The sequence below is a fragment of the Amphibalanus amphitrite genome, unplaced genomic scaffold (genome assembly GCF_019059575.1).
Source record: "Amphibalanus amphitrite isolate SeventyFive unplaced genomic scaffold, NRLGWU_Aamphi_draft 002140F_arrow, whole genome shotgun sequence".
Taxonomy (NCBI): Eukaryota; Metazoa; Arthropoda; class Thecostraca; order Balanomorpha; family Balanidae; genus Amphibalanus; species Amphibalanus amphitrite.
Window position 1 is genome coordinate 1 of NW_024883633.1, and position 24,043 is coordinate 24,043.

General features: G+C 52.9%; 3 protein-coding genes across 3 annotated transcripts; 1 reads left to right on the plus strand and 2 right to left on the minus strand.

Annotated features, from left to right (window-relative positions):
* Window positions 1–194: 194 nt before the first annotated feature.
* Window positions 195–948, plus strand: LOC122376442 (eukaryotic translation initiation factor 3 subunit L-like; the record flags this gene model as incomplete). The annotated part of the gene is given in 3 exon segments (XM_043356314.1): window positions 195–348; window positions 351–394; window positions 709–948. Coding segments are annotated over 3 exon segments (333 nt in total), but the record flags the coding sequence as incomplete, so codon positions are not given.
* Window positions 949–1,367: 419 nt separating this feature from the next.
* Window positions 1,368–5,012, minus strand: LOC122376443 (putative ATP synthase subunit f, mitochondrial). The gene is made up of 3 exons (XM_043356315.1): window positions 4,831–5,012; window positions 2,361–2,459; window positions 1,368–1,643 (listed from the first exon to the last, which is right to left on the minus strand). The coding sequence occupies exons 1-3, from the start codon at window positions 4,907–4,909 to the stop codon at window positions 1,495–1,497; spliced, it is 327 nt and encodes a 108-aa protein (XP_043212250.1). The 5' UTR covers window positions 4,910–5,012; the 3' UTR covers window positions 1,368–1,494.
* A 322-nt stretch (window positions 5,013–5,334) lies between these two features.
* Window positions 5,335–17,484, minus strand: LOC122376445 (E3 ubiquitin-protein ligase ZNF598-like). Its single transcript, XM_043356318.1, has 10 exons — window positions 17,076–17,484; window positions 16,413–16,655; window positions 14,547–14,665; window positions 13,072–13,164; window positions 12,643–12,752; window positions 10,943–11,072; window positions 9,623–9,953; window positions 8,508–9,219; window positions 8,154–8,284; window positions 5,335–6,181 (listed from the first exon to the last, which is right to left on the minus strand). The coding sequence occupies exons 1-10, from the start codon at window positions 17,256–17,258 to the stop codon at window positions 6,023–6,025; spliced, it is 2,211 nt and encodes a 736-aa protein (XP_043212253.1). The 5' UTR covers window positions 17,259–17,484; the 3' UTR covers window positions 5,335–6,022.
* Window positions 17,485–24,043: the final 6,559 nt, after the last annotated feature.

A 24,043-nucleotide genomic window follows, 5' to 3' on the forward strand; every position in this document is an offset into this window, starting at 1 on the left:
CCTTATCTCTCTTCTCTCTCTCCTCTCTTCTCTCTCTCTCTCTCTCTCTCTCTCTCTCTCTCCTCTATCTCTCTCTCTCTCTCTCTCTCTCTTCTCTCTCTCTCTCTCCTCTCTCTCTCTCCTCTCTCTCTCTCTCTCTCTCTCTCTCTCTCTCTCTCCGGCAGCTACCTGTGACGGTCCGTTCCCTCCGGCAGCTATCTGTGACGGTCCGTTCCCTCTCCGGCAGCTATCTGCGCCTGTACACGACCATGCCGGTGGAGAAGATGGCCACTTTCATGGGTCTGAGTGCCGACGTGTTCCGCTCCTATCTGATGTGCTTCAAGCACAAGATGAAGAACGTGGTGTGGTCGGGGGCACCTCCGGTCTGGACGGCGAGTTCCAGTCCGACTCCGAGGTGAGAGAGCAGGGAGGTGGGAGTGGGGGTCAGGGCAGCGGGGAATTACTGGCGGCATCGTCACAATATCAGAGAGAATTGGGATTGGATGACCCAGACGGTGTTTGAAAACAGGTATTGTAAAATATGTAATTAAATACCCTACTTCAAACATGCCACACTAATCCCTCCCCAGGTAATACTCGCCGTTCCAGCCATTTAGTTGTGCTCTGAATGCTAGGATGACTATTGGTAATGTTTCGGCACGGAGCCTTCAGGAACGTACTGGTGCCGGCCCTTTAGTAACTGTACGTCCCGTTCCCTGTCGGCCGCAGATCGACTTCTACATCGACGGCGACATGATCCACATCGCCGACACCAAGGTGGCCCAGCGGTACGGCGACTACTTCATCCGGCAGATCCACAAGCTGGAGGAGCTCAACCAGTCGCTGCGCGCCATCAAGGTGTAGCCGCGGCTGCCTCCCGCCGCCGCCCTGACAGGTGGCGGCACATCGGATAGGCTATGGGACGGAGCGGCCGGCCCCGCGGGGGATAAATACATCTGGATTGGATTATTGGACATGGTCTCTGGGAGAGTCTGTAAAGACAGGACATCCTAACGGATCCTAGCAGCCTCAGAAATGGATCCGGTGGGGTAGGATGGGGGGGGGATGGTGAAGTCACTCGGCCGGCCTGCTGTCTACAGTCAGTATCAGAACGATTATTGATTATTCTCGAGCACGCTACCCGCCTACTCGACACTTTCGAAGGAACACGCTAGCCGCTATTCAGCAAATGTAAATTAGTTCACAGGGAGCGAATTACCAGGCTGGGACTACTGTGGTACAAAACAGAGAACAAAGCGGGATGGGCTATTGCCAGTATTGATCTGCCAGCCTCTACAATTTCCGACATCCACCTGGTCTAGCTGTACGCCGTCCGACACCAAACTGGTACCATCGCGCTTCCAGTAACGCGGACTACACACAATCCACGCAGTGTGTAGTTGTATATTCTCACGTATTCCTATCGACACCGTCCCCGCTATCACTGACACCGGCGGACACTGACACTGACACCGGTCTGAAACGTACACTGACACCGGTGTCGGCCCGTTGAGTCTACCAGTGGTACTTGTGGATGCGGTGCGCCTTGATCTTGGTGTAGTTGAGCACGTAGAAGAAGGCCGAGGAGGCGGCAATCACCTGCAGGAACGGCGTCAGGCCAGACCGTTTCGGGTGCACGTACTTGTGCAGCCAGCGCCAGTAGCCTGCCGGGTGGGGGAGCCACAGAGAACACAGTCACGAGCCGGACCCAGGACGGGAGAACCGATCAGACACCAAACACAGGTGCACTACAAGGACCTGTGCAGTCTGCAGACCTCAAGAGGCCAGAAGTGAGGGCGGTTATCTTGCTCAGGGGAGCCATAGGCTTCACGTTATGGTCAGAGGAGAGGAGATAGGTGGCGAGTTGTTCCTCTCAGCTTTGTGATCAAACGGTACAAGAACAAACATGGCATCTGCTAAAAATACCACTGTGGCCGTATTTCATTAAAAGGACCCCCATGATAGTGTTAGTGATAAAAATGGCGATATGATGGAGAAACACAATGGGTTGAGACAAATCAGGTTCTAAATTGCCCAGACACCAAACACAGGTGCACTACAAGGACCTGTGCAGTCTGCAGACCTCAAGAGGCCAGAAGTGAGGGCGGTTATCTTGCTCAGGGGAGCCATAGGCTTCACGTTATGGTCAGAGGAGAGGAGATAGGTGGCGAGTTGTTCCTCTCAGCTTTGTGATCAAACGGTACAAGAACAAACATGGCATCTGCTAAAAATACCACTGTGGCCGTATTTCATTAAAAGGACCCCCATGATAGTGTTAGTGATAAAAATGGCGATATGATGGAGAAACACAATGGGTTGAGACAAATCAGGTTCTAAATTGCCATTAGCGGCCGATTGCCGTGCCTTCCTCTGTGTCTCACCTCGGCTGACGGCGGCCGTCACGGCCTGGGGTGACTTCTGGCGGCGTCCCAGCCACGCTCCCAGCTCACCAAGCTTGGTCTGAGCCAGCGGAGTGTCGGCTGCCAGAGAAAGGACAGAGTGTGAGCTACAGGAGAGACCAACACAGACTGAGTGTGAGCTACAGGAGAGACCAACAGACTGAGTGTGAGCTACAGGAGAGGCCAACACAGACTGAGTGTGAGCTACAGGAGAGACCAACACAGACTGAGTGTGAGCTATGGGAGAGACCAATACAGACTGAGTGTGAGCTACAGGAGAGACCAACACAGACTGAATGTGAGCTATAGGAGAGACCAACACAGACTGAGTGTGAGCTACACTCAGTCTGAGTGTTACTGGCTATCCAGAGGTGAGATAATGCCAATGTCCATTGAGCTACTGAGGTTGATGTAATTTTGTAGATAGCCTGGTTGGGGGAGCCTAGTCAAGAGGGGAAGCACAATATTTGATACACTGAGTCATTTGAGAGGGAGGTAACATTATCTGCTAGGCATGTTTTTGTCAGTGCAAATCTTTAATCATTAACCTTTTTCCTAAACTTCCAAATTGAGTCAAACTAAGGCTACCATGTGCTTGGTTAGGTCAGGACTCAGGCTATGTCAGCTTATGTCAGTTATGTTTATTTCATTTCTTCTAGTTGAAACAGCCATAAGAAGATTTGTCCTGGAATCTGGAGGGAGGCTTGTTTGTCACCAGCAGCTCTAAAGCTTGCCACAGCTACAGGGGAAAATCAAACTGCATGTAATTGAAGTAAGAGACATTCAGTTAAAGCTGGGGTTCTCAACTTTACCTATATTGGCATCTTGCCAATCATTGGCAGAACAACCAACATACATGGCCGATGGTCTTCCTATGCATTCATTCGTCACATAGTTTTTCACTGTATCCCACAGGGGAGCAATGCCGCTTCAACCCTATTGGACGTAGTGTCTAACGGTGGCGGCCATATTGCGCAGACCAGAAACCGGCTGCCGCCTGTGTTGAGGAATAGGGAATTCGGGACCTCGATTTACGTTTGCGGCCGCCATATCCGTTACGTTCAAGTTACGTAGATACGGAACCCGGCATCTTACGCAGAATTGAGTGGGGAACACGATCGTATCTTCAGAATTCCTCAAATTTACTCACCTGACCTACATTTGCCCCGGCCGAGGGGGTTGATTGAACCCACCTCGCTAATGCACCGCTAATTAAACTTGAATTAAACGGTTAAGTGGTCGTATGCGGCAAAGTATAATGCAGAGTGACTGGTAGGAACCCGCTGTAAGGGTCTCAGGTCAAAAAAAAAGTAAGGGTCTCAGGTCAACCGGTGACCTCTGAGGTCAGGTCAAGTGATCTAAGGCACGGGTTCGGTTTTTGGTAAATAACTTCGCCAAAAATGGCCGTAGAGCCGCGATTTTGGCATCATCGTGTTCAGCTAGCTCAGGCGCATCGAGTGATATACTTTTTGTTCGGGTCAGGTCAACTTAGGGTGTTGACCTCAGGTCAAGGTCAGGTCAGCACCCCCAGGTCACGAAGTTGGTCGAAAGAGGTCATGTCGCATATCATTCGATTCGGCAGGTCTTCCTGAGTCCATTGGTGGCTTTCCCGACTCGCTAGCTCAATTTGATCGGGAGTTATTGAAGAAAAATGGTGACCCTTGTGACGTCACGAATGACGTCACGCAAGGGCAACAATGCAAACATGAAGCATAGAACCTTGCAAAGAGTGCATGAAATCATGATTTTATATGCTTGAGATAGTTTCAGATCATTCTCGGCGCCAAAATAACAATTTTCATATTTCCCCATTGACTTATAAGGGTTTAACGTATAAGTTCCTTATAGCTGATGATTTTTTAGGATTTCATCTTGTTCTCCACTCAATTCTGCGTAAGATGCCGGGTTCCGTGTCCACATAGCTTGAGCGTAGCGGATGCAGCGACCGCAAACGTAAATCGAGGTCCCGAATTCCCTATTCCCCAGCACAGGCGGCGGCCGCTTTCTGGTCTGCGCAACATGGCGGCACCGTTGGACACCATTTGGCGGCCGATGCGCATTCCACATTATAGAGTTCAGTGCTGTATCCTATACAGTGTGCACAGCCCACTATTGATATGGAATTAATATTCAGCTACCATATGTGGCTTTGATGTTGCTTTTATAATTCTTTTTGATACAGCCTCCCATAAAAAATGCTCTGATGGATGGGAAATGTGTTGCAATCGAGTTTCAGATTTGCCGACCAATCAAACTTGGCATCAAAATAATAGCTTACAACTATCTTAACCACAAGGAAACCATTTAAACATAAATTAATGTGATATTAATGTAATTCCATTGAAATATACGCCAAAATGTCATAAACCAGTATCAGAGAGGCATCTATGGCGCAGCCGTGTCATTCATGAGAAACAGAAAATGCTAAAAAATAATTAATAGGTGAACTTACCCTTGCCATACCACCGGGCAGGGTCATAGGGCCCATGCACCTTGGCGTTGTACTCCGCTGGGTATTCGCCGAAACCCATATTTGCTGGTCCCGGCCCGAATTTCGGTATAACCTCCCGGGGAAACGACGGAATCGAGACAGCGAGATCCAGAGAGAAAAAGATCAGCTGAACTTTATAGTGCTGGGCAATGTGTATAAATAGCGGTGGGCGTTACCAAGTATTCACAAGCCACCAAGGGCAACGGGCTGCTGAGTAAGCTAATTGAATGCGGCAGGAAAGGATACAATACGCAAGGCGATGTTTCTGGAGAGCACATCATTATGACAAATATATCACGGTCTTTCAGTGCTATCAGTCCTTCAGCAGTACCCGAGACGCGTCGACCAGCCAGCCTGTCATGCTCAACTCTCAAGCTCCACAAGTCTCAGGGCGGCTGTTTTGATTCAAATGTGTCGCCAGCCTACCCAGCCCACAACCCCTCCCAACGCAAACACAGAATGTTCTGCCACAAAAGCTTGTACTCATCAATAAGCTCATTTATGTCGGGTAAGCTCTCGGAGGAGCTGGGGGGGCGGCAGTGGCACATATTTCCCACTTACCGCCCGCTCCTGGTAAATCTCGGCGCAGCGACCCAGCGCTTGGTGTCGAAAAACAACAACTAAATAAGGCACTTCCGGCCAGGCAGCCGCCCAGAACGGCGGACTCGCAGCTCCGAAGGCAGAGGCTCGGCAAGCACATCACAACTGAACACAACACTTTGTGTAAACGGGCGCTCTGAACGCCAAACAGATCTGAAACGGCAGCTGCCGAACACGAGTAAGGTACGAAAACGCGTCACGCGCTAACAATAGACAACTATCCGAAACAGAAAAACCCATAGCGGGACATAACACTAAAATCAAAACTAAGTATTCGAACTAAGTAACATATTGCATCGAACGTTACAGACGCAACGTCTTTCTGGCCACGATGGCAATATTAGCTGCTCATGACTAGCTTTAGATCACTTTTAGGATCGCACAAACTCAACATCGACTTGTGGCGATGGCGTCAGTACAAAAACGGTCGTGATACACAGCTAAATCGGCGTATAACTATCAATAGAACGCATTTGATAAGGCACCGTAAGGCACTGCCGATCTCGCCCTGCAGATGTCGCCCTGTCTCGCAGTATAGGTGTCGCTGTCGTCGCTACTGACACTCTGGCGGGAACTCGCCGTTCCGGAAGTGGATCGCCGAGTGGCGGCCCCAGTCGGAGAGCGTCAGAATCTGACAGCACGTCGGACAGCGCAGGAACTTGTGCCGGTGTGAACCGTCCTTACTCAGCGCCTCGTGCGCCGCCAGCAGCTCCTAGAAACACAGAACAGACGTTACGTGATATGGTCATTGTTCAGTCATGCTTAGCAAAATATATCTGAAAGCTCAGCCTATACGTCTTCCCACGGCCCCACCGTTCCCTATTTTCCATCCTCAGGACATACAAATCCTTCTCCTCCACGCCTCAAACCCCCGCGCCGGGCTGGACGGGTAACTTTTTTTTGACGGACAACTTTATCCCATGCGGGAATGCCCCATAAGAGCACGCCCGTAGCCGGTTGCGATGAGTGCTTGAGGGGCTGGTCGGCCTGTCCACCGGATGGGCTCAGCCCCGGTGACTCACCAGAAATGCTCTCATCACACCGAAAAGGCCTGACCCTGCAGTGTCAGGCCCAGGATACCCCAGCCCAGATAGACCGTGTGCCCAGGTAAGGCCCAGATGGACTGTCGCAAACGGATGTACATATTCGGGGTCGGGGGCGCTGGAAGACGCTGCAGCCGCCTGGCTGCCGGCGACGCCCCCAACACGCGCGGAGCTGATACAGAGGAGAACTGCGTGCCGCGGCTCGGGCGGCGACAGGGTGCGAGGCGTCCACGCCCGTCCACGCTCTGATGTCCGAGGCCGGGATGACGGACACCCGGTACCGCCGCGAGACCCTGGCGGCGAGAGAATGGTGCCTCGCCGCATCTCTCCCGGAAGGCGACCCGCTGAGGTCGGTGGGATAAGCGGTCGTCCCGCGAAGACTCTGTACCACCGAGGGTCGGAGGGAGTGGGACTCTCTGAACTCAGTGGCGGGGTCCGGGAGGTTCCAGTGGAGGCCAGCCTCCATCACACCCTGCCATCGTGGACCGACAGTGCTGCCGTCCGGTTCCATTTGGACCTCGGTCCGCGGGCCAGACGCGCGGCATCTGGGGAGCTCTGCCGTGCTGCGGCGGGGGAGCGCATCCGGAAGATGACGGATGAGGCCGTCTGGACCTGGTCAGACGACTCGGCGGAGGTTCGTGTGGCGAACGGCGGTGGCGGCGCCTTGCTCCGCCCACCGAAGGGAGACGAATGGGAGGTACGGGTACCAACTGCTCCAGCAGACGTGCGGAGCTCACCGCGCTGCTGGCGGCTCTGGAGGGAGGCGGTCGCCGAACTGCCGGGTGCAGGGGAGCGCCAGTGGTCGCCTGCCTCGACTCCAAAGCGGCCCTGCTGCCCCTGGCTGGAGGTGCTGCGGCCTACACCTCACCACTGGGAGCCAGACTTTGAGCCCAGCCCCAGCGCCTGGCGGCCGACGGCAGAGCCCAGCCCCAGCGCCTGGCGGCCGACGGTAGCATCATAGAGCTGCAATGGGTCCCAGCCCACTGCGGACTCCCGGAGGAAGAGAGGGCGGACGGCCTGACTAAGGAAGTCGCCGGGTTGCCCTAGCATACGACCCCGGTCGACGTCTGCACTCTGACGCGGGCTGTCGCGCGGTCCGCCAGGAGGAGGTGGCAGGCGGACTGGCCAGCCGGCTGGTACCGGCTGGACCGCGCCTCCGCCACGGTCCGAGCCGCCACCAGGGAGGAGGCCGTTGACACCCACCAGCTCCGGTCAGACAAAAGGGGGCGATCGGAATAATACATCCAACCAATTAAACGAAGACCAACCACCGAGTGCGCCCAATGCAGTGACACCAAATGCTCAGCGGGCCGCTGCCTAGTCTGCGGCGAAGCAGCGGAGAGGAGACCCAGGTTACTGGACGTGTTACGTGTTGCCGGAGTGCCCCTGCCCTTTCGGCCCCTGCTCCGTGCGCTGAGGAACATCGTCGGCGCGGCCCACCATGTCCAGCGCGCCGACGTGGTGGCGGCCTTGTCCGCCGGCCACGCGACGCACAAGGGCCGCGTGGCTACACTACCGCCCTGGCGGTAGCCAGGGAGAACAACAACAACAACAACGACAGATACAACCGCCATACACCCCATTGTTTGTCCCCTGTTTGTCCTGCCGTTTTCCCTGTTTGTCCCGCCGTTCCGGACATACCGTCTGTTTGTCGATGTCCGGCAGCAGGACGAGCAGCTCGGGGAAGAGACGCGCCAGCCGCTCCGGACCGAGCAGACTCAGACACCGGCCGTAGTAGGGCTCCGCCGCCAGCTGGCCGCAACGGAACTCGGCTGAAACGGGGACCAGAGGGGTGTCAGCTCGCGCCAGATGGGTGTTATACATACGCCACAGGTGCCACAAATGAGACACGGCAATGTAGTAAACTTTGGATGCCGCGGAAGCGTAACAACGTCATCTAATGACGCGCCCCCGGCGTGCATTTTCCACATTTTCTCTTCCCTTACATTTCTCCCCCTGCTTTTACATCGCTCTATCCTTTCCCCTGTGCCTCACCAGAGAGCTGCCGGAAGTCCCTGAGCGTCTCCTCGGAGCGGCACAGGTCGCGCGCCAGTTTGACCAGTCGACAGCTGCGTGCCTGCAGGCTCTCCGGCGGACAGTAGCGCGGCCGCAGCTCGGCCGCCGCCGCCGACTCGCCGGCCGCCAGCTGCCGCACGGTGGCCGTCCGCAGCTCGGCCGGGGCCGGCCAGCCGCCGGCCGCCAGCTGCCGCACGGCGGCCGTCCGCAGCTCGGCCGGGGCCGGCCAGCCGCCGGCCACCGAGAACCGCACGCTGTTGGTGCCGAAGTAGTTTCTCGGGGCGGAGAGCGGCGGGAGAGGGGAGGCGGGCGGGAGCGGGGCAGGGTTACCAGCCGCCGGAGGTGGCGGAGGGGTGGGAGGGGGCGCCTCTTCCACCGGGGACTCGGCCAGCCCCTGCCGCCGTCCCGGCTGCTGCTGCGGAGTTTGCTGCTGCTGCTGCTGCTGCTGTTGCTGCGGAGTTTGCTGCTGATGCTCCTGCCCCTGATGCTGAGTTTGCTGCTGTTGCTGCTGAGTTTGCTGCTGTTGCTGTTGTCCCTGCTGAGTACCCGGCTGCTGCGGCGGCGGCGGCGAGGCCGGCTCCTGCCGCGTCCCGTAGAGCGACTCCAGGTCGGTGACCAGGCGGCCGCCCCGGATCAGCGGCGGCTGCTCCATGGTCGGACTCTGCATCGTGATGTTACCCGACGACGAGACCTGCAAACGGCGACAGCCGAGGGCCGTTAGAGGGGAGGGAGGGAGAGCGAGCGATCGCGGGAGGACCGGGAGACAGGCGGGGGGGGGGGGGAGAGGGGAATGGAAGACAAAGGAAATGAGGGGAGAACTGCGATAATAGCAGAGCTGAAGAAAGGGAACAAATATGGAAGAGTAAGAGAGGGGAATAAGTTCCACACAGCCGAGAGGAAACGGTCGATCATTTCCACTTAAGTTCTCTAAGCTAGTGAAAATCGCTAGACGTCCATTACGCTGCCTCCAAACCATAGGAAACTAAATGTGGCGTCCTCCATCCCAACTCTACCATCCGACGTCTCATTACCAACTCTGCTCCCGCATCCCTCCCCAGAGACGGCCACACGGGAGCTGAGGCCGGGAGCCGTACCTGAGATATGCGGGGCTGGCTCCCGGTGGGCGACCCCACCCCGGCCTGTGCACCGCTCCCGCCGCCGCCGCTGCTGCCGGTCGTGCGGCGGTTCACGTTGATGGTGACGTTGGTGTGAGTTGGCCGTCGGTTCATATTGAAGCTGAGCGCTGTAGACGTGGGTGTGGCGGCTCCTGTCGATGTTACAGCGGAGGTGGAAGCGGAAGAGAAGGTGGAGTGCGTCGCGGCGCCGGCGGGGGAGAGCGGCGGAAACTCGGAGAGGCTGCTGTCGATACGGACCGGGGCGGCCGACGGGGAGGGCGACTGCACGGGCAGGTCCGGCGAGCCGCGCCTGAAATACACGGGCAGGGAGACGGGGCGTCAGAGTACTGGCACTGTAAGGCGCGCCTGCAATACACGAGCAGGGAGACTGGCACTGTAAGGCGCGCCTGGTACATACACAAACGGGAATACAACTCAGACTCCAAACGAAAGACGGAACGGGGTCAGAGTCAGTGAAAGAGAGATGGAACTAACTAGACCGTGTCAGAGAAACCAGAATAGAATATAGCCACGGTATAAGAGACAGGGACGCTGTACGTCACAAAAGACATGATCATAATAGACGTGTTATTAGAAACACAGAGATGACGTGATAACAAGGACGTCAAAAATCTTAGCCACAGAGAATCGTCAGAATTATAAAATGCTAAATAAGTGCCATGAGGTCGACGAGACGTTGAAATAAACAAATGATGGGTATATGTGGAATTTGATGAACGACGATACCGTGGCCCTGTTTCACGGCACGACGCTACCAGCGCGCTACGCGAATCGGCGGGGAAACATCAACAAACTCGGACGCTCGCCAACTCTGGAGCGTGGAGGAAAATTCGTCTCAAATGCTGCACCAATGCAGCGCACTGCAGCGTCGTGCCGTGAAACACGGCCCGTGATAGCCATGACAAAGACGAGCAATAATCCCTTCAAAGAGAGGCACATGTTGGCAATATCTAGTTCGTAAAACCCGCTTCAATACGGGGTAATAAAGACCGTCCGATTGACCTGACGAGTTATGAAGGCCGTACGGTGTAATTGACGCACGAAGGCTCAAAGGATGCACGCTTGCCGGTGCCAAATCTCAATTACAGGACACAATTGGGAACCACTCCACTGTTAAAAGCACCAGCGCTACTCTATGCGTTCTATGTAACGCAATAACCGTGCCAAATTCCAACCGGCTGGACATCCCACTCATAGAGCTGCTGAATTGGAGCACGGACCGCGGCGACTCCCGGCCCGATTCCGGCCGCTCTCTCTCCTCCCTCTCTCCCCTCCCACCTCTCTGCGCGGCGTCGTCGTCCGGCCGGCGCGGAGCTGAACTGCAGGGTGAGCACGGGCGGACCCTGCCGGCGCCGGCCGCCCGCCACACCGCCCGACGAGCCCTCCGCGTGCACCGACGCCCGGTGTGCTGGGGACGGGGGAGGGGGCGTCACCACCCACAGCTCAGCAGAGCCAGACACCGGGGAGGGCAGCTAAACGGGACGGAAGCGATCACCAGGGGGTGACACTCAAACCAATCACTGCACAGGCACAGGAGAGGAGACATGAGCTGGCTGGTACACGGCTCAGGCTGTCCATTCTCGAACAGAGTGTAAACAACCTTAGTTCCACGATAACTGATTGTCTTCCCAGCAGACAAGCAGACACTCTTCGCAGCTTGCTTCAGCATTCTATACCAGCCCCATTCATTTACTGTCTTTAATCAGTGGCAGACCATATTCCCTTTAATCTACATATGCCGTTCTCGTTCCAAAGCATTCGCCTTTACTCTATTATAGTGTCGAACTTATATCTAGGTACTTGTCTTTACCCCTTCTACTCCAAGCGCCGAACATGGCCCCCATTCAACCCTGCAGATTTCCCCTATTTTACTAGAGAAGTCGATTCTCTCGTAATTAACTACCCTGCCGGTTCCCCGAGTGTTACCCTGCCGGCTCCCCGTGTGTTACCCTGCCGGTTCCCCGTGTGTTCCCCGTGTGTTACCCTGCCGGCTCCCCGTGTGTTACCCTGCCGGTTCCCCGTGTGTCACCCTGCAGGTTCCCCGTGTGTTACCCTGCCGGTCCCTCGAGTGTTACCCTGCCGTTTCCCCGTGTGTTACCCGTGTGTTACCCTGCCGTTTCCCCGTGTGTCACCCTGCCGGTTCCACGTGTGCTCCCCGTGTGTTACCCTGCCGGTTCCCCGAGCAGTGTCCCAAAATCATATTTTTGCTTGGGTGTCAGAGGGGAAAATTGCTGACCAAAAAAGGATGAGAGTGAAAAATTGTCGGTCAGGTAAGGCCCAAAAAGAGTGGGAAAATGATCAAAAATATTAATCTTTCTACAATTGTGACAGATGCAAAACAACCATTCACGCAATTGCTCCTTCTCGGTGGAATTGGGAGTGGAAAATTGGGCTTGAAAACTGGAGGTGAGAGTGGAAAATGATTTTCATTTGGATGTCGTTTCCCACCCACATCTACAAATTTTGGGACACTGTCCCCGAGTGTTACCCTGCCGTTTCCCCGTGTGTTACCCTGCCGTTTCCCCGTGTGTTACCCTGCCGTTTCCCCGTGTGTTCCCCGTGTGTTACCGTGCCGGTTCCCCGTATGCTACCCTGCCGTTTCCCCGTGTGTTACCCTGCCGGTTCCCAGAGTGTTACCCTGCCGTTTCCCCGTGTGTTACCCTGTCGTTTTCCCGTGTGTTACCCTGCCGTTTCCCCGTGTGTTACCCGTGTGTTACCCTGCCGTTTCCCCGTGTGTTACCCTGCCGGCTCCCCGTGTGTTACCCTGCCGTTTCCCCGAGTGTTACCCTCCCGTTCCCCGAGTGTTCCCCGTGTGTTACCCTGCCGTTTCCCCGTGTATTACCCTGCCGGTTCCCCGTGTGTTACCCGTATGTTACCCTGCCGGTTCCCCGAGTGTTACCCTCCCGTTCCCCGAGTGTTCCCCGTGTGTTACCCTGCCGGTTCCCCGTGTGTTACCCTGCCGTTTCCCCGTGTGTTACCCTGCAGGTCGATGTTTGTGCGGAAGACGATGAGCCGTTTCTCGCGACACTCTCCCTCCTCGCAGAGATAGTGGCTCCGCCGGAAATGGGTCTGCAGCTCCGTCACGTCACTGGAAACGGAAACCTTGACTCAGGGTCCCGCTCATGTCACAAATGCAATACAATCTCTTAAATTGACACTTCCTTACAACCATGCCAAAAATTTAAGAAGACTACATGTACTGGTCTAACAATGAATATCACCTAAATCATAAAGGCATGATAGCCAGGAAATAGCATTCATAGTTATGACAGCTTTCAAACTGTACTAGGTAGATGATTAACAGTCAACACTGCCGACTAGTCTCGGTGTCAGATGACAAACTCAAGCGCCGTTGCCTCTCCCACCAGAGCAGCACCCCCCCCCCCCTCCGGCGTCCCCCCACTGACCGGAAGAAGGCACGCTGGCCGTCGGCTTCACAGAGGTGGCAGTGGTAGTGGTCGCGGCGCATGTGCATGTACAGCTCCTCGTGGTCCACAAACCTGATCAGGGGCGCAGAGGTCAGAGGTCAGAGCGCATGCGCAGAGACGGAGTGCGGGGTACGTGGGGACGGGGAGTTAACAACCGTTACCCCGCCGTGTACATACAGTTGTAGTCAGAAGTCATGAAACAAGGTCACCAGTAAAATGAGCCGTGGTGTGAAGCACAAGGCTGACATTGTAGGCGCGCTAATTCACAAATGTCGAAATGTCTATGCCCACTCTCAGCCGTAGATCTAACAAAGCCTTTAATCTTAAAGCCATCAGTCGATGAGGGGACCATTCGCTCGTATCGCGCGCGCTCAATCCCAGCCTGCCTGTAAAAGTCGACTGAAAGCACTGGAAGCACCGGTCCGAATACAACAGCACTGGCAGCGGCCCCGTGCCGGCCAATAGGACAAATGGCCTCCCAGTGAGTGCGCTGTGGGTGTGCTGTTGACCGGCGGGCCGGGCCGGCCGGCGGGGGCGGCGGGCACGCCCGGACGGCCGCCCTGTCGGCCCCGGCTCTCCGCAGTCGGCGCTCAATGTTATCGGAGTTCATGGCAGACGTGCTCTCAATACGGGCTTTCAGCGCCGGCTGAAAACCGTCTGAAAACTTGGCGCCGACAGCCTGCAATGGAGCTCTCTCTCTCTGTGGGGACCGCTCAATGGCGGCGTTCAATCTAGTTTAGAAACAGAACATCTTTCGTGCATCAGGCACGGTCGCACATGGACTAAAACCTGACGACGGCTACAGACAGCACACGTTCTGTTACGATCGGAGATAAACTGGGAAATTGCGCACTCGGGTATCGCCCAATATGTTGTAACCATCTCTATTCCCCGTGGAATGAGTTGACTAGAGGTCGGCAGCCCGACAGTATTCCATTTACCCCCTGCGGGTATCCAACAAAGCTGAGTGGACCCTCCGTAACCGTATTTGAAGAGGCCTAAATGTACACTCATTGCGCACAAAACAATTAACCAGAGGCCAGAGGCCATTTAAAGCCGGAGAGAGTCAGCTAGAAATGAAGTCATATTTGCGACAGTTAAGCAGCCGTACTGATTGAAAGCGGTATTCGTAACCAAACGTAATTCTAAAATCACCTCTCAACTTAAAGTCAATTGTGTTTTGATCCTCGCAAACGACGCCATCAATATCACCGGTAACGGGTAGCTCCCAATGTTCCATCGCGGGATACGGAGCTACGCATATCACACTCAGCGGATAGCAGAGCTACCTAGCACACTCAGCGGACCGGGGTCCCGGGCGAGGGTCGGATACCTTTTATGGCGGTCAGGTTACTGACCTCTGCAGCTGTCCATCAGGTTAAAGGACATGTTACTAACCTCTGAAGGGTCACAGGATACTGACAACTGAAGAGGTCACGTCACAGGTCACTGACCTCTGCTGACAGAGGTCACACAGCGGGTGACCGCTGTAGGAGTCGTCTCCGGCATCGCCCTCTCGGTGGTGACGCTCCAGTAGCTCCCGGGTGTACAGCTTGCGCTCCTTGTTGAACAGCTGTGACGTCACAGGGAGAGAGAGAGATACCGTGACAGCGACCGGACTACAGTGGTTATCGGCGTCAACACCAGATCATAATTCAGCTGATACACCGAGGTTACATCAATCAATAAGCAAAAGTCGGCGCTAAAGGCGCAAACTGCCAGCGCCTGCACAGCTGAAAGATGCCACATCCCAGTAGTAAAACCGCTGATAACATAGAGTAACCTGGAATCATCATCGCCTATTTACGTCATTGGGAAAATGCGGCCCGGGTAATATCACCGGCTGTGTATCGTTCACAGCACAATTACCGGGCGGGTGTCGGCGCATCGCTCGTGCCCCTGCTCTGTATTCTCCGCCGGGCGGCAGCCCTCTGTCCGGTAATAACCGGCATCCTTTCATGTTCCGATATTGGCGCTGACAGTGGCCCTCATAAGGGCACGAGTAACGCCCGCTGTACTGAGATGATGGAGAACTGGGCAGAGGCGCTCCGGGTGATACACTAGCCAGGTGATGCTGCCGACACGGTTACCGTGGCAACCAAAACAAAACATCCTTATTTTGCGTTCGCATGGCATTGCGGAATGCGGGAAAATCTATGTTTGCTCTGATATCATGAAAAAGCAAGATAATTGTTTCTTGACAAAAAATATTACGCGAATAATATTACGCGTCGAGTTCCTAAGCAATTACCAGCGACCTATTAGAACCAGTATAACGCCTTTTGGGGCGACTAACGGAGCGAGCGAGAGGGTGGGCCTTGCACGTGCGAAATTGCGAGGGGGTACCTCCAACTGACTTGTGCACGGCACCCTACTAACTGGTCTCTAGCGATGTGCCAAATTTGGGCACAATCGGCCCAGCCGTTCTCGAGATCTGGAAGCGGCACCCTGCACGTGCGCACGTGCAAGATGGGTCCCAACTGACTTGTGCACGGCACCCTACTAACCGGTCCCTAACCGTGTACCAAATTTGAGCGCAATCGGTCCAGCCGTTCCCGAGATCTGGAAACGACCCCTGCACGTGCGCACGTGCAGCAGCACCCCAACTCTGGCACATGTATATGCAGTGCCTAGTGGGTGCCTACCTACATGCCAACTTTCAGCGCAATCGGCCAAGTAGTTACCGAGATATTGCAACAATTACAAAATTGACACCTCTTCGTTTTGCACGTGGCACGTGCATAAGGGGTCACCCACATGCATCGGGAATAGTCCAATACTTGGTAGAAGGAATGAAGCTACCCTACAAAAATTACCGCGTGTAAATCGGTCAAGTGGTTGCTGAGATATAAGCCTCGCAAAAGCGTGACCACGGCCGGCCGGCCGGCCGGCCGGCCGGCCGCTCATACTCAGAAATTTCCGTTAATCTAAGGAAAGACTACGCTCGCTTCGCTCGCTCCGTAATAAAAAATACACCAACGTAAATGAACTGAAAACCCACCAAACCATACCACAATGTATTGCAAAAATGTCACTTATTTTTTTCAGTCGTTCTCTCATTGACAAAAAAAATCATAGAATAGAAAAAAAGAATTAAAAAAAAAAATTGACTTTGCACATGTCAAAGAAATTAAAAGCATTTGGTACGGTGACACGGTCGACCGCACAATGTGACTAGTAATGATCGTAAGGTAACTCCACGATCCTGTGGCAGCCTATGAACAGGCCTCACTAACGAACCTGTACGCATAAATATTCTACAAATTATGAACGAGACCAGCCACAGCTCCCCCACACCTGCACCCCTCTCAGCCCCTCACCTTGAGGTGGGTCACACAGATGTCGCAGTAGAAGAGCTCGTGCTCGCTGGCCACGTGCTGCTGCAGCTGCGCGAACGTACCGAACGGCCCGGCGCCATCACAGCGCGGACACTGGTGCGCCAGCAGCTGCTCGAACTCCTGGCGCGCGCCGGCGTCCTCAAACGCCAGCTGGTACCGCTCGTCCATGTACAGAGAGCGCCGGAACAGGCTCTGGAACGGGCCCCGCTGGCTGGAAAACAGCGCCTGGAAGACGGCCAGGCAAGGGGAGTTAGCACCTGGGGGCAGCTGGATACTGTGGCAACTCAGAAAGCATATGTCTGGACTATAATGAGCACTGATCTGCTCAACATGGGCAGTGGCTTAGTCAATCAGCAAAAACAAATTTGAGCTAGATTCATGCTTAAAAGAAAACCAATAAACAACGTCCACCATCACTTCAGTGCATTGATGAGGTTCTGAGGGATCATCTGAGGTATCATTCATGATATCCTGTAAATGGCTTTACACTGCCTTCACCTGACAAGAAACACCATGCAATAGTATACGACTTGCCACTCGCTTGTTCACCAGTCAATGAAGCATGTCATTATTGTAAATGTTGGTAGGAAGGCAAACATTAACAGCACATAAACCAAAATACAATTTCATTCTGAATAAGCTTACCACTGTGGTCTTTTGACGGCATATTGGGCATTCCAACTTCCCGCAGAGGACTCGTAATCTGGTTGAGCACTCATGGCATATCGTATGTTGGCAATCCATGATGCTACATATTTGAATGTCCTTACAACACACCACACACAAGTCTTCGTCTTCATCACTGGCATAACTATTTGTTTCCTCCATAGTCAGTTCTTGTAAAATAAATCAGATCATTGGGTCCAGGTTTCTGAAAATGTTGCCGTCAAGGCCTCCTCCTCAGCCTCCTGTTGACCATGTTGATGCGAACATTGTGGTTTTGATGCAATAAATACTATTCCCTAATATTTAAGTTAAATTTCATATTTCTTAACCTTTAACGTGATAAATAAATGATGCTAATGGCCTAATTGATGCCTCAATTTTGATCAACGAAGTAAACTTTGTAGATGGTGTTCAGAGCCTGCTCATAATTCAGCATAAGCAGGAACAGTTTTTGTCAGCGATTATTTTCATTCATTTTTGGTTTATAAAATTATGTAGTTTTTTCCAGAATCAATTTTGTGAAACGTCTTGTCTTGACCCTTCATTTTATTATGATATACGCATTTAACTTAAAGTTTTCAATTTTGTCAATATCAAACATGATGTGCTTTCTGACTACAGTGAACATGATTATTTGCTGTTTCGCAACTGGAGCGCCGCTCACGCAAGCAACGGTCAGCTACCAAATGCAGCCATATGCGAGAGAAAGGAAAGATCGAGATCAGCCTTCATCGTAGTAAAGTTATCTTTTCAGGCATTTTCTCACTAGAAAGCTGCTGCTCTTATGATTTATCTCACTAATTATATCACCTCCATTTTTTTTCAGCCAAATTCAATCTTTTACGCCCAGTAATCTAAGCATATTTGTCCAAAAATAAAAGTTTATGATTGTCAACTGTTGTCACCTCTGTGAAGCAGCGAAGCAGAAATAGCAGAAATTCGACGTTCTTGACCCAACCCCAGCCTTGACCTTGGCCTTGACCCTCTTGACCTGTGGAAAGAGGGCTGGCCGCTTCGCGATTCAAGCCTGTGAGTGATTTATTCCGAGGCTATTATTCCGAGTTAAAACTAAAAAAACGATATCATCAACACTTCTGAACTGGTGCGCCAGGTTTCGGACGATGGGCAAAGGCTGGCTTGCACATTTCAGGACGGGCAGCGAGTTACCTAAGTGTGGAACTACCCAGCGCCGAGCCGGCCGGATGACGTCACACCACGGCCAGTGCCGGCGCGGCGGCAGACTGGCCGAGATTGGCATGGTCTTAACTTGGCGAAGAGGCATCGGACGCCAAACTTCTGCTGCAGCTATTAATCACATTTCATGAGTTTCTTCCATGTGTATGAGCTATCAAGTCCTTCGAATACCTAATGTGTAGGTGAGCGTACCTGCATTTAGCAGTGTGTGCTGTGCTGTGTGGATGGGCACATCCGACAGTCGACACACTGCGCAATGGATTCCGATATTGCTTGGCTGATTCTGGCTTTGTGTCTTCGAACGAACCATTAAAAGGGAGGACGTCATTTTTAAAGGTTGTTAGGTGCACTCAAACGTTTTAAGATAAGCAACTGCTGATTGAATTTCTGGCGAGGGTTGGTGGAACACTCTGTTTACAAATGAGTATCTACCTACCTAGTACCTACCTGCAGTGGCAAATAACTGGGTCGCGGTCAGTTAGGCATGATTCACGAAGTCCCTTATCTTTTATTAGACTTATTAAGCCCAATGTGCAACATTTGCGTCTTTTCGCGTTGTATCGGGTAGCAAATGAGAAAATCTGCTTCTTCTCCACAGCCCTCAATTCAAGAAACCGTCCTTTTCCTTATCGCATCATTCCAGAACATAATTTTCAAACATGGGTATCTTCCCCACAAAAAAAAAACTGAAGCAGTTTCCTTCGGCTCCAATGCGCCGCTCGCCCAGGGAGACGGAAGTGTTATATTCTCGGCGGTCCAGTCTGCATTCTGCAGCACACTCAAACTTGGCGGGCCCCCAGCGCACGACTGAACGATTCGTATTGTTGTGAGTGACTGTGACAATTCACTGGTGGTTTCGGAATAATTAACAGGCGGCGCAGCCCAGTGCCTCTTACCGAATTAATTACAGTGGCGAATGCACTATTGCAGAGAAGAAATGGATTGAGCAGATGCCCAACCTCGCTGTATTATCAACTAAACATTAGGTACGCTTTACATTTTAATCAGGCAATCATGTAAACAAACGACTTGCGAGTTGCGACCCTTCCGCCTTACATAACTCGGCAGAATGCCCCTGAGTCGGCTAAACTACACTGCATCTCATCAAACCTTAAGTATTTTACAATTTACCACTCAGCTATGCAACAGGCTTATAATTCACTGCTCAAGTCTCAACCCCTTTTTCCCTATCATCTTTTTGGCACCGTCAATCGCCATCTGCGCTGCCCACTCACTGTCCAGCAAATAATCCGGCCGTCTCCAGTTCTCTGGCAGGGGCTTCCAAACTCAAGCGAACTCGCCGAAGTTTCGCCATTCAATGCGCAGGATCTATACAATTGAGTTTGAGAGCCTCTGGGTTGGCTCGGCGCGCCTGCGCCGCGCCGTTGGTCCGGCCAAGTACGCGAGTGACGTCATGCTATAAGCGTCATCCCCCGACCAAAGTCACCAATCAGAGCCCTAGAATCGACTTGTAGTTCCACACTTAGGTAACTCGCGGACGGGCAATGGACGTGAGTATTGGGCTTTAGCCACGGTCATTGGACGTACATTTTCTGAAACTGACACTAGCACTACTGCCTACTGGAAGCGCTGCCTTTTCCTCGGCATTGCAATCGTGATAATAGTTAGCTGTTTTCACGACGGCCATCTGGTACACAATTGGTTTTGGTGCACATTTGGTGCAGATTAGGTGCATATTTGGTCAAATTAGGTGCAATCACCGGATAGCCCGTCGTGAAAACGGCTAATATGATGAGGCCTATGTTCATTGATAGGCACCTATTTCATGGGCTAAGCGTCAATATCTCGGACTCTCGGTCAAATAAAGTGATGAACGGTATTTGGCAGCAGGCAGTATCTAAACCTATTGCTGATGAAGGTAGAAACTATTTTCATTTTTTCTCATTTTTGACTAGCTGCTGATAGTTAGAACCACAGGAAGCGCCACTTGACCGAGTCGCACTCGCTTCGCCCACTAGGTATGTTTTTCCGTCAAGCCACAGATAAACTCGCTTGCTTGCCGCGCTCGCTCGCTAATTCCCTTCATTGCAGGTTATGGGAGTAGTAAAGTAATCTTGGATTATGGAACTGTTTCGAGCCGGGCACACCACGCGGGGCGGACCTGGCCTCGTGTCGTCGGCGCCGTGCCCGCCGGCCGACCAGTTCCGAACTCGCCCTCTGTTGCCGCCGGCGGTCTGCGACTCGTTAGCACTCCATAGATCACGACTCTGGTGACGTCAAATTGACGTCATTAGAGGAACTTCAGCGAGCAGCCGGCGGGCGGGGATACACCGACCGGGAAGTTAGCGATCAGCTGGGACATGCGGGTAACAGGCGGACGGGGCAAACTGGCGCTCGGCTGTGCAGTCGATGCAGTTATCCGTGAGTATGCTGACGTGAAGATGGTGGGATATGATGTTTCCATTTGTTTGGTGATGTTTGCGTGTCGACTCTGACGGAGGTAGTTATTCCGGACGGCGTCTTTCGTGGTGTCACAGTTGTGAGGGTGCCTTAGGCGATGGTAACAATTGTGATAGCATGCCTTAGGCAGCGGTCACGATTGTGACGGTGGTACGTGGTGATAAATGGTAACAACTGTGAGCGTGGTGGATGTGATGTGCCTCTGTGACCACCGTGAAGCTGCACCAGTACCATCCGTACTATTTATCCTCAGACCCAGCCTATCTTCATCTTTGGTCACCCCGTCCTGACCAGACTCTGGCTGACGGACTCCGAGGCCAGCACCGATTGCCGCCCTACCTCTCCGCGGCCGGGTGACTGTCTGGGCGGCCGGGCTGGGCCGGGTCTGCCCCACCGGGACGATACCGCCCAGCGGGCTGTCCGCCCAGCCGCGGCCGCGGTCAGTACCGGTCGGTGGTCGACTCGGCCCGATGTCTCCCGCACTCCTCTCATCTCACGGCCCCGATAAATTGGTGAGCAGCCGTCTCAGTCGATGTGATTGTCGATGCTCTGTATAGATGCCAGCGTCGCTCTCCGCGGCGGCGGCAGTACCTGTCCTCTGCCACTGACAACCCGTCTGTTCCCGACAGCCGCGGACACTGCTCCCGTCGGCCCGGCTCCGCCGCGCAGTCTGCCGCCGCGTCCAGACCGACGACGGGCCGTCGACGCCGGCGGGCGGCACTCGTCGGTCTGACGCGGGACTGGCCGGACGCGCAGCGGTGCCTGGGACCGACGGTAGGAGGAGGCCGGCGCCGCTCTGCTGAGGACGGCTCACATATATTACGTCACCGGTGTGCGGCGAGTGGCGGACGGAGCGGCGCCTGACGTCAGTGGACACCCCGGTGAGTACAACAATGGGAAGGGATTAGATTCAAGATTGTATTGAGCCGGGCCCGAGGCAGAGCTTTGGCTCTGTCATCTGTGAATGTTAAAAAGGATTTTTTTCCTGACCGTGAAACGTCACTTCAATTTTTACAATTCCAACCAAATTTATGAGGTCCGAAAGTCACGACGTGACTCACGTCTATAGATGAAGCTGGGATTTGGACGATCCCCCCCCCCCCCAAAAAAAATATATACAGAAATTGGACACTGTCCACAATGCAACACCAGGATGAATGGTGGCATGGCATTGCTGCTCGCCAGCTTTATCAGTAAAATCCGTACGTATCATTTGACTGTTGACATCCCGCAGGGGACGTGTAACTGCAGTTGATACAACCCACGGTCGATTTCTTAGTACACTCCCCGCACGCTGTTTTCCGGTACCAGCCAATCAAATCGATCCGTCTCATATCAGATACCATACTGGCCGATCCCAATCATGCCAATTATTCTCTTCTCCAGTCGAAATGCTACGACTTGTCATACAATTCGCAGAAACTTCCATACGTAGGTACCTATTTGCCTCTGCTAGCGTCACTCATGCCGGCATCTCGTAGAATGGTGACGCCCGGGGAAAATTGAGGTAATTGCCGCCAGTTAATGAACTGCTGATAGCACGATGCTAAGAAGGGACGAAATAAGCCGAGGGGAGAGGAACGGCAGGATAGAGGGAGGGAGAGAGAGAGAGAGAGAGGGGAGGAATGGTGAGAGACAGGGGAGAGAAAGACGCTATACGATGCGTTTCGATATCCCAATTATCACGGAGATTTAACGTGCAGTCGTGCCCATTGATCTAATGTTCAGTGACCGCATCACTTAAGGCTACCCTAAGCAATTTGAAACAGCGATAGGAAACTTTTTAGGAAAGTGCATGTTGAAAAATCAACATGCCCTGTAATCTACAACTGCCAATTTCGACGCTCGTTTTCTGATAACTGTCTTCCGTGGATGATGCTCCGACTTCGTGACAAGAACATATAGTTCCTCCACTTGTCGTGAGTTTCAACAATAAACCGTGACAGTGGCGTGACTTCCACGCTCGAACCCGGCCGAAAACCAGATCTACAGAATGACAGAATCGTGACCGGGTGCACTGGGCTGGCGAAACACTTGGCACAAAGCCAAATGGTCCGCTATATCAAAAGCATTCGCCTGCTCCCTAAGATATTCATCAAGTCCAGAGCAGAACACAATATGCATTTCGACACATCGAAAGCCTTCACAAGTCTCATTCCATCGCTTATCGAAGCGTGAAGAGGGCGAAGTTCACAGCGTTCGCTTAGAAGTCAATTTACGATAAAATTAATCTTCCGTCTGGCATGGAAGATCAAAGGTGTTATCAAGATAGTATATGTAGACTGGTGGCATGATGCATTGGCGAGTTGGATTACCCGACCTCATCCAAGGTGCTACAATAGACATGAAGAGATGGCTGTCGGTTACTGCCGCACTGAATATCTCCGCGCTTACCTCAACGTCTGTCAGTGCTGGCACTAAAATAAACGGCTCTATACCTACAGTTTTATAACAGGTATCCGTCACGACCACGTTTGCTGTAAAATACAGTGGCCCGTTGCACAGTTGAAGGGTGAACTGAGGCCATACTGTAGGGGGGGGGGGGGTGAGGGAGTCCGTACTCCGTATATCCATCGGTTTTAATTTTACCCTCGTCCCCATCGGTTGTCTTCCTTGTCTCAGGTGCATGTCTCCCGCGTCTCAGAAGGCTGTCTCATTTGGTTGACTCCCGTTTCTCTGTTGGCTGTTTCGTCCACTGTCTCTGACAGTTTTCTCTGTTTGCGTGTCTTGTCACACTGTGCTCTAACAGTTTTGTCGGGTTTCCTTTCCCAGTAGGTGTTTAACCCGCGCCCCGTAGGGGGGGGGCCGAAACGGCCCCCCCCTGTCCTTTTCGGTCGATATCTCCTAAACGGCTGGAGATATCGCCACCAAACTTTCAGGACCCCTCCGGGCATCAATTTTACACATTGTGACCAAAAATTTTTCCAGAGGCTATGATAGGTTGGCCACAAATGACGTCAGAGTGACGTCATGTTCTGTCATTTTCGACCGAAAAAAGACCTTCGCGAGAAGACCTGTCAGGACTACAGCTTTGAAGATACAGAAAAATGATCAAGACATAAAAGGTGTAGAATTGACAGGGCTACAAAACTGCTATCTCGAATTTTTGAAATTTTTGAGTTTTGACCCCCAAAAATCAAAAAAGCATTTTTTGGATATATTCGCCAAAAAATCCAAAAAGTTTTTTGAGTTTCGAAAAAACCGGAATATATGTGATAGTGCCTACCGTCTTCTATCTACATACCAAATTTCAGATCGATACCTCGTTTTTTGGCTAAGTTATAGCGAAAAAACTGTTCAAAAATAATGACGTCAAATTTTCAAACTCAATT

Coding starts and splice junctions, on each gene's coding strand:
- LOC122376443 (XM_043356315.1), bottom strand. CDS start 4,909: ATGGGTTTCGGCGAATACCCAGCGGAGTACAACGCCAAGGTGCATGGG. Junction 2,460..4,830: donor TGCCCGGTGGTATGGCAAGG/GTAAGTTCACCT, acceptor TTTCTCTGGCAG/CCGACACTCCGCTGGCTCAG. Junction 1,644..2,360: donor GACGGCCGCCGTCAGCCGAG/GTGAGACACAGA, acceptor CCCACCCGGCAG/GCTACTGGCGCTGGCTGCAC.
- LOC122376445 (XM_043356318.1), bottom strand. CDS start 17,258: ATGGAGGAAACAAATAGTTATGCCAGTGATGAAGACGAAGACTTGTGT. Junction 12,753..13,071: donor GGCCAGCGTGCCTTCTTCCG/GTCAGTGGGGGG, acceptor TTCCGTTTCCAG/TGACGTGACGGAGCTGCAGA. Junction 8,285..8,507: donor GGACTTCCGGCAGCTCTCTG/GTGAGGCACAGG, acceptor TCCCCGTTTCAG/CCGAGTTCCGTTGCGGCCAG.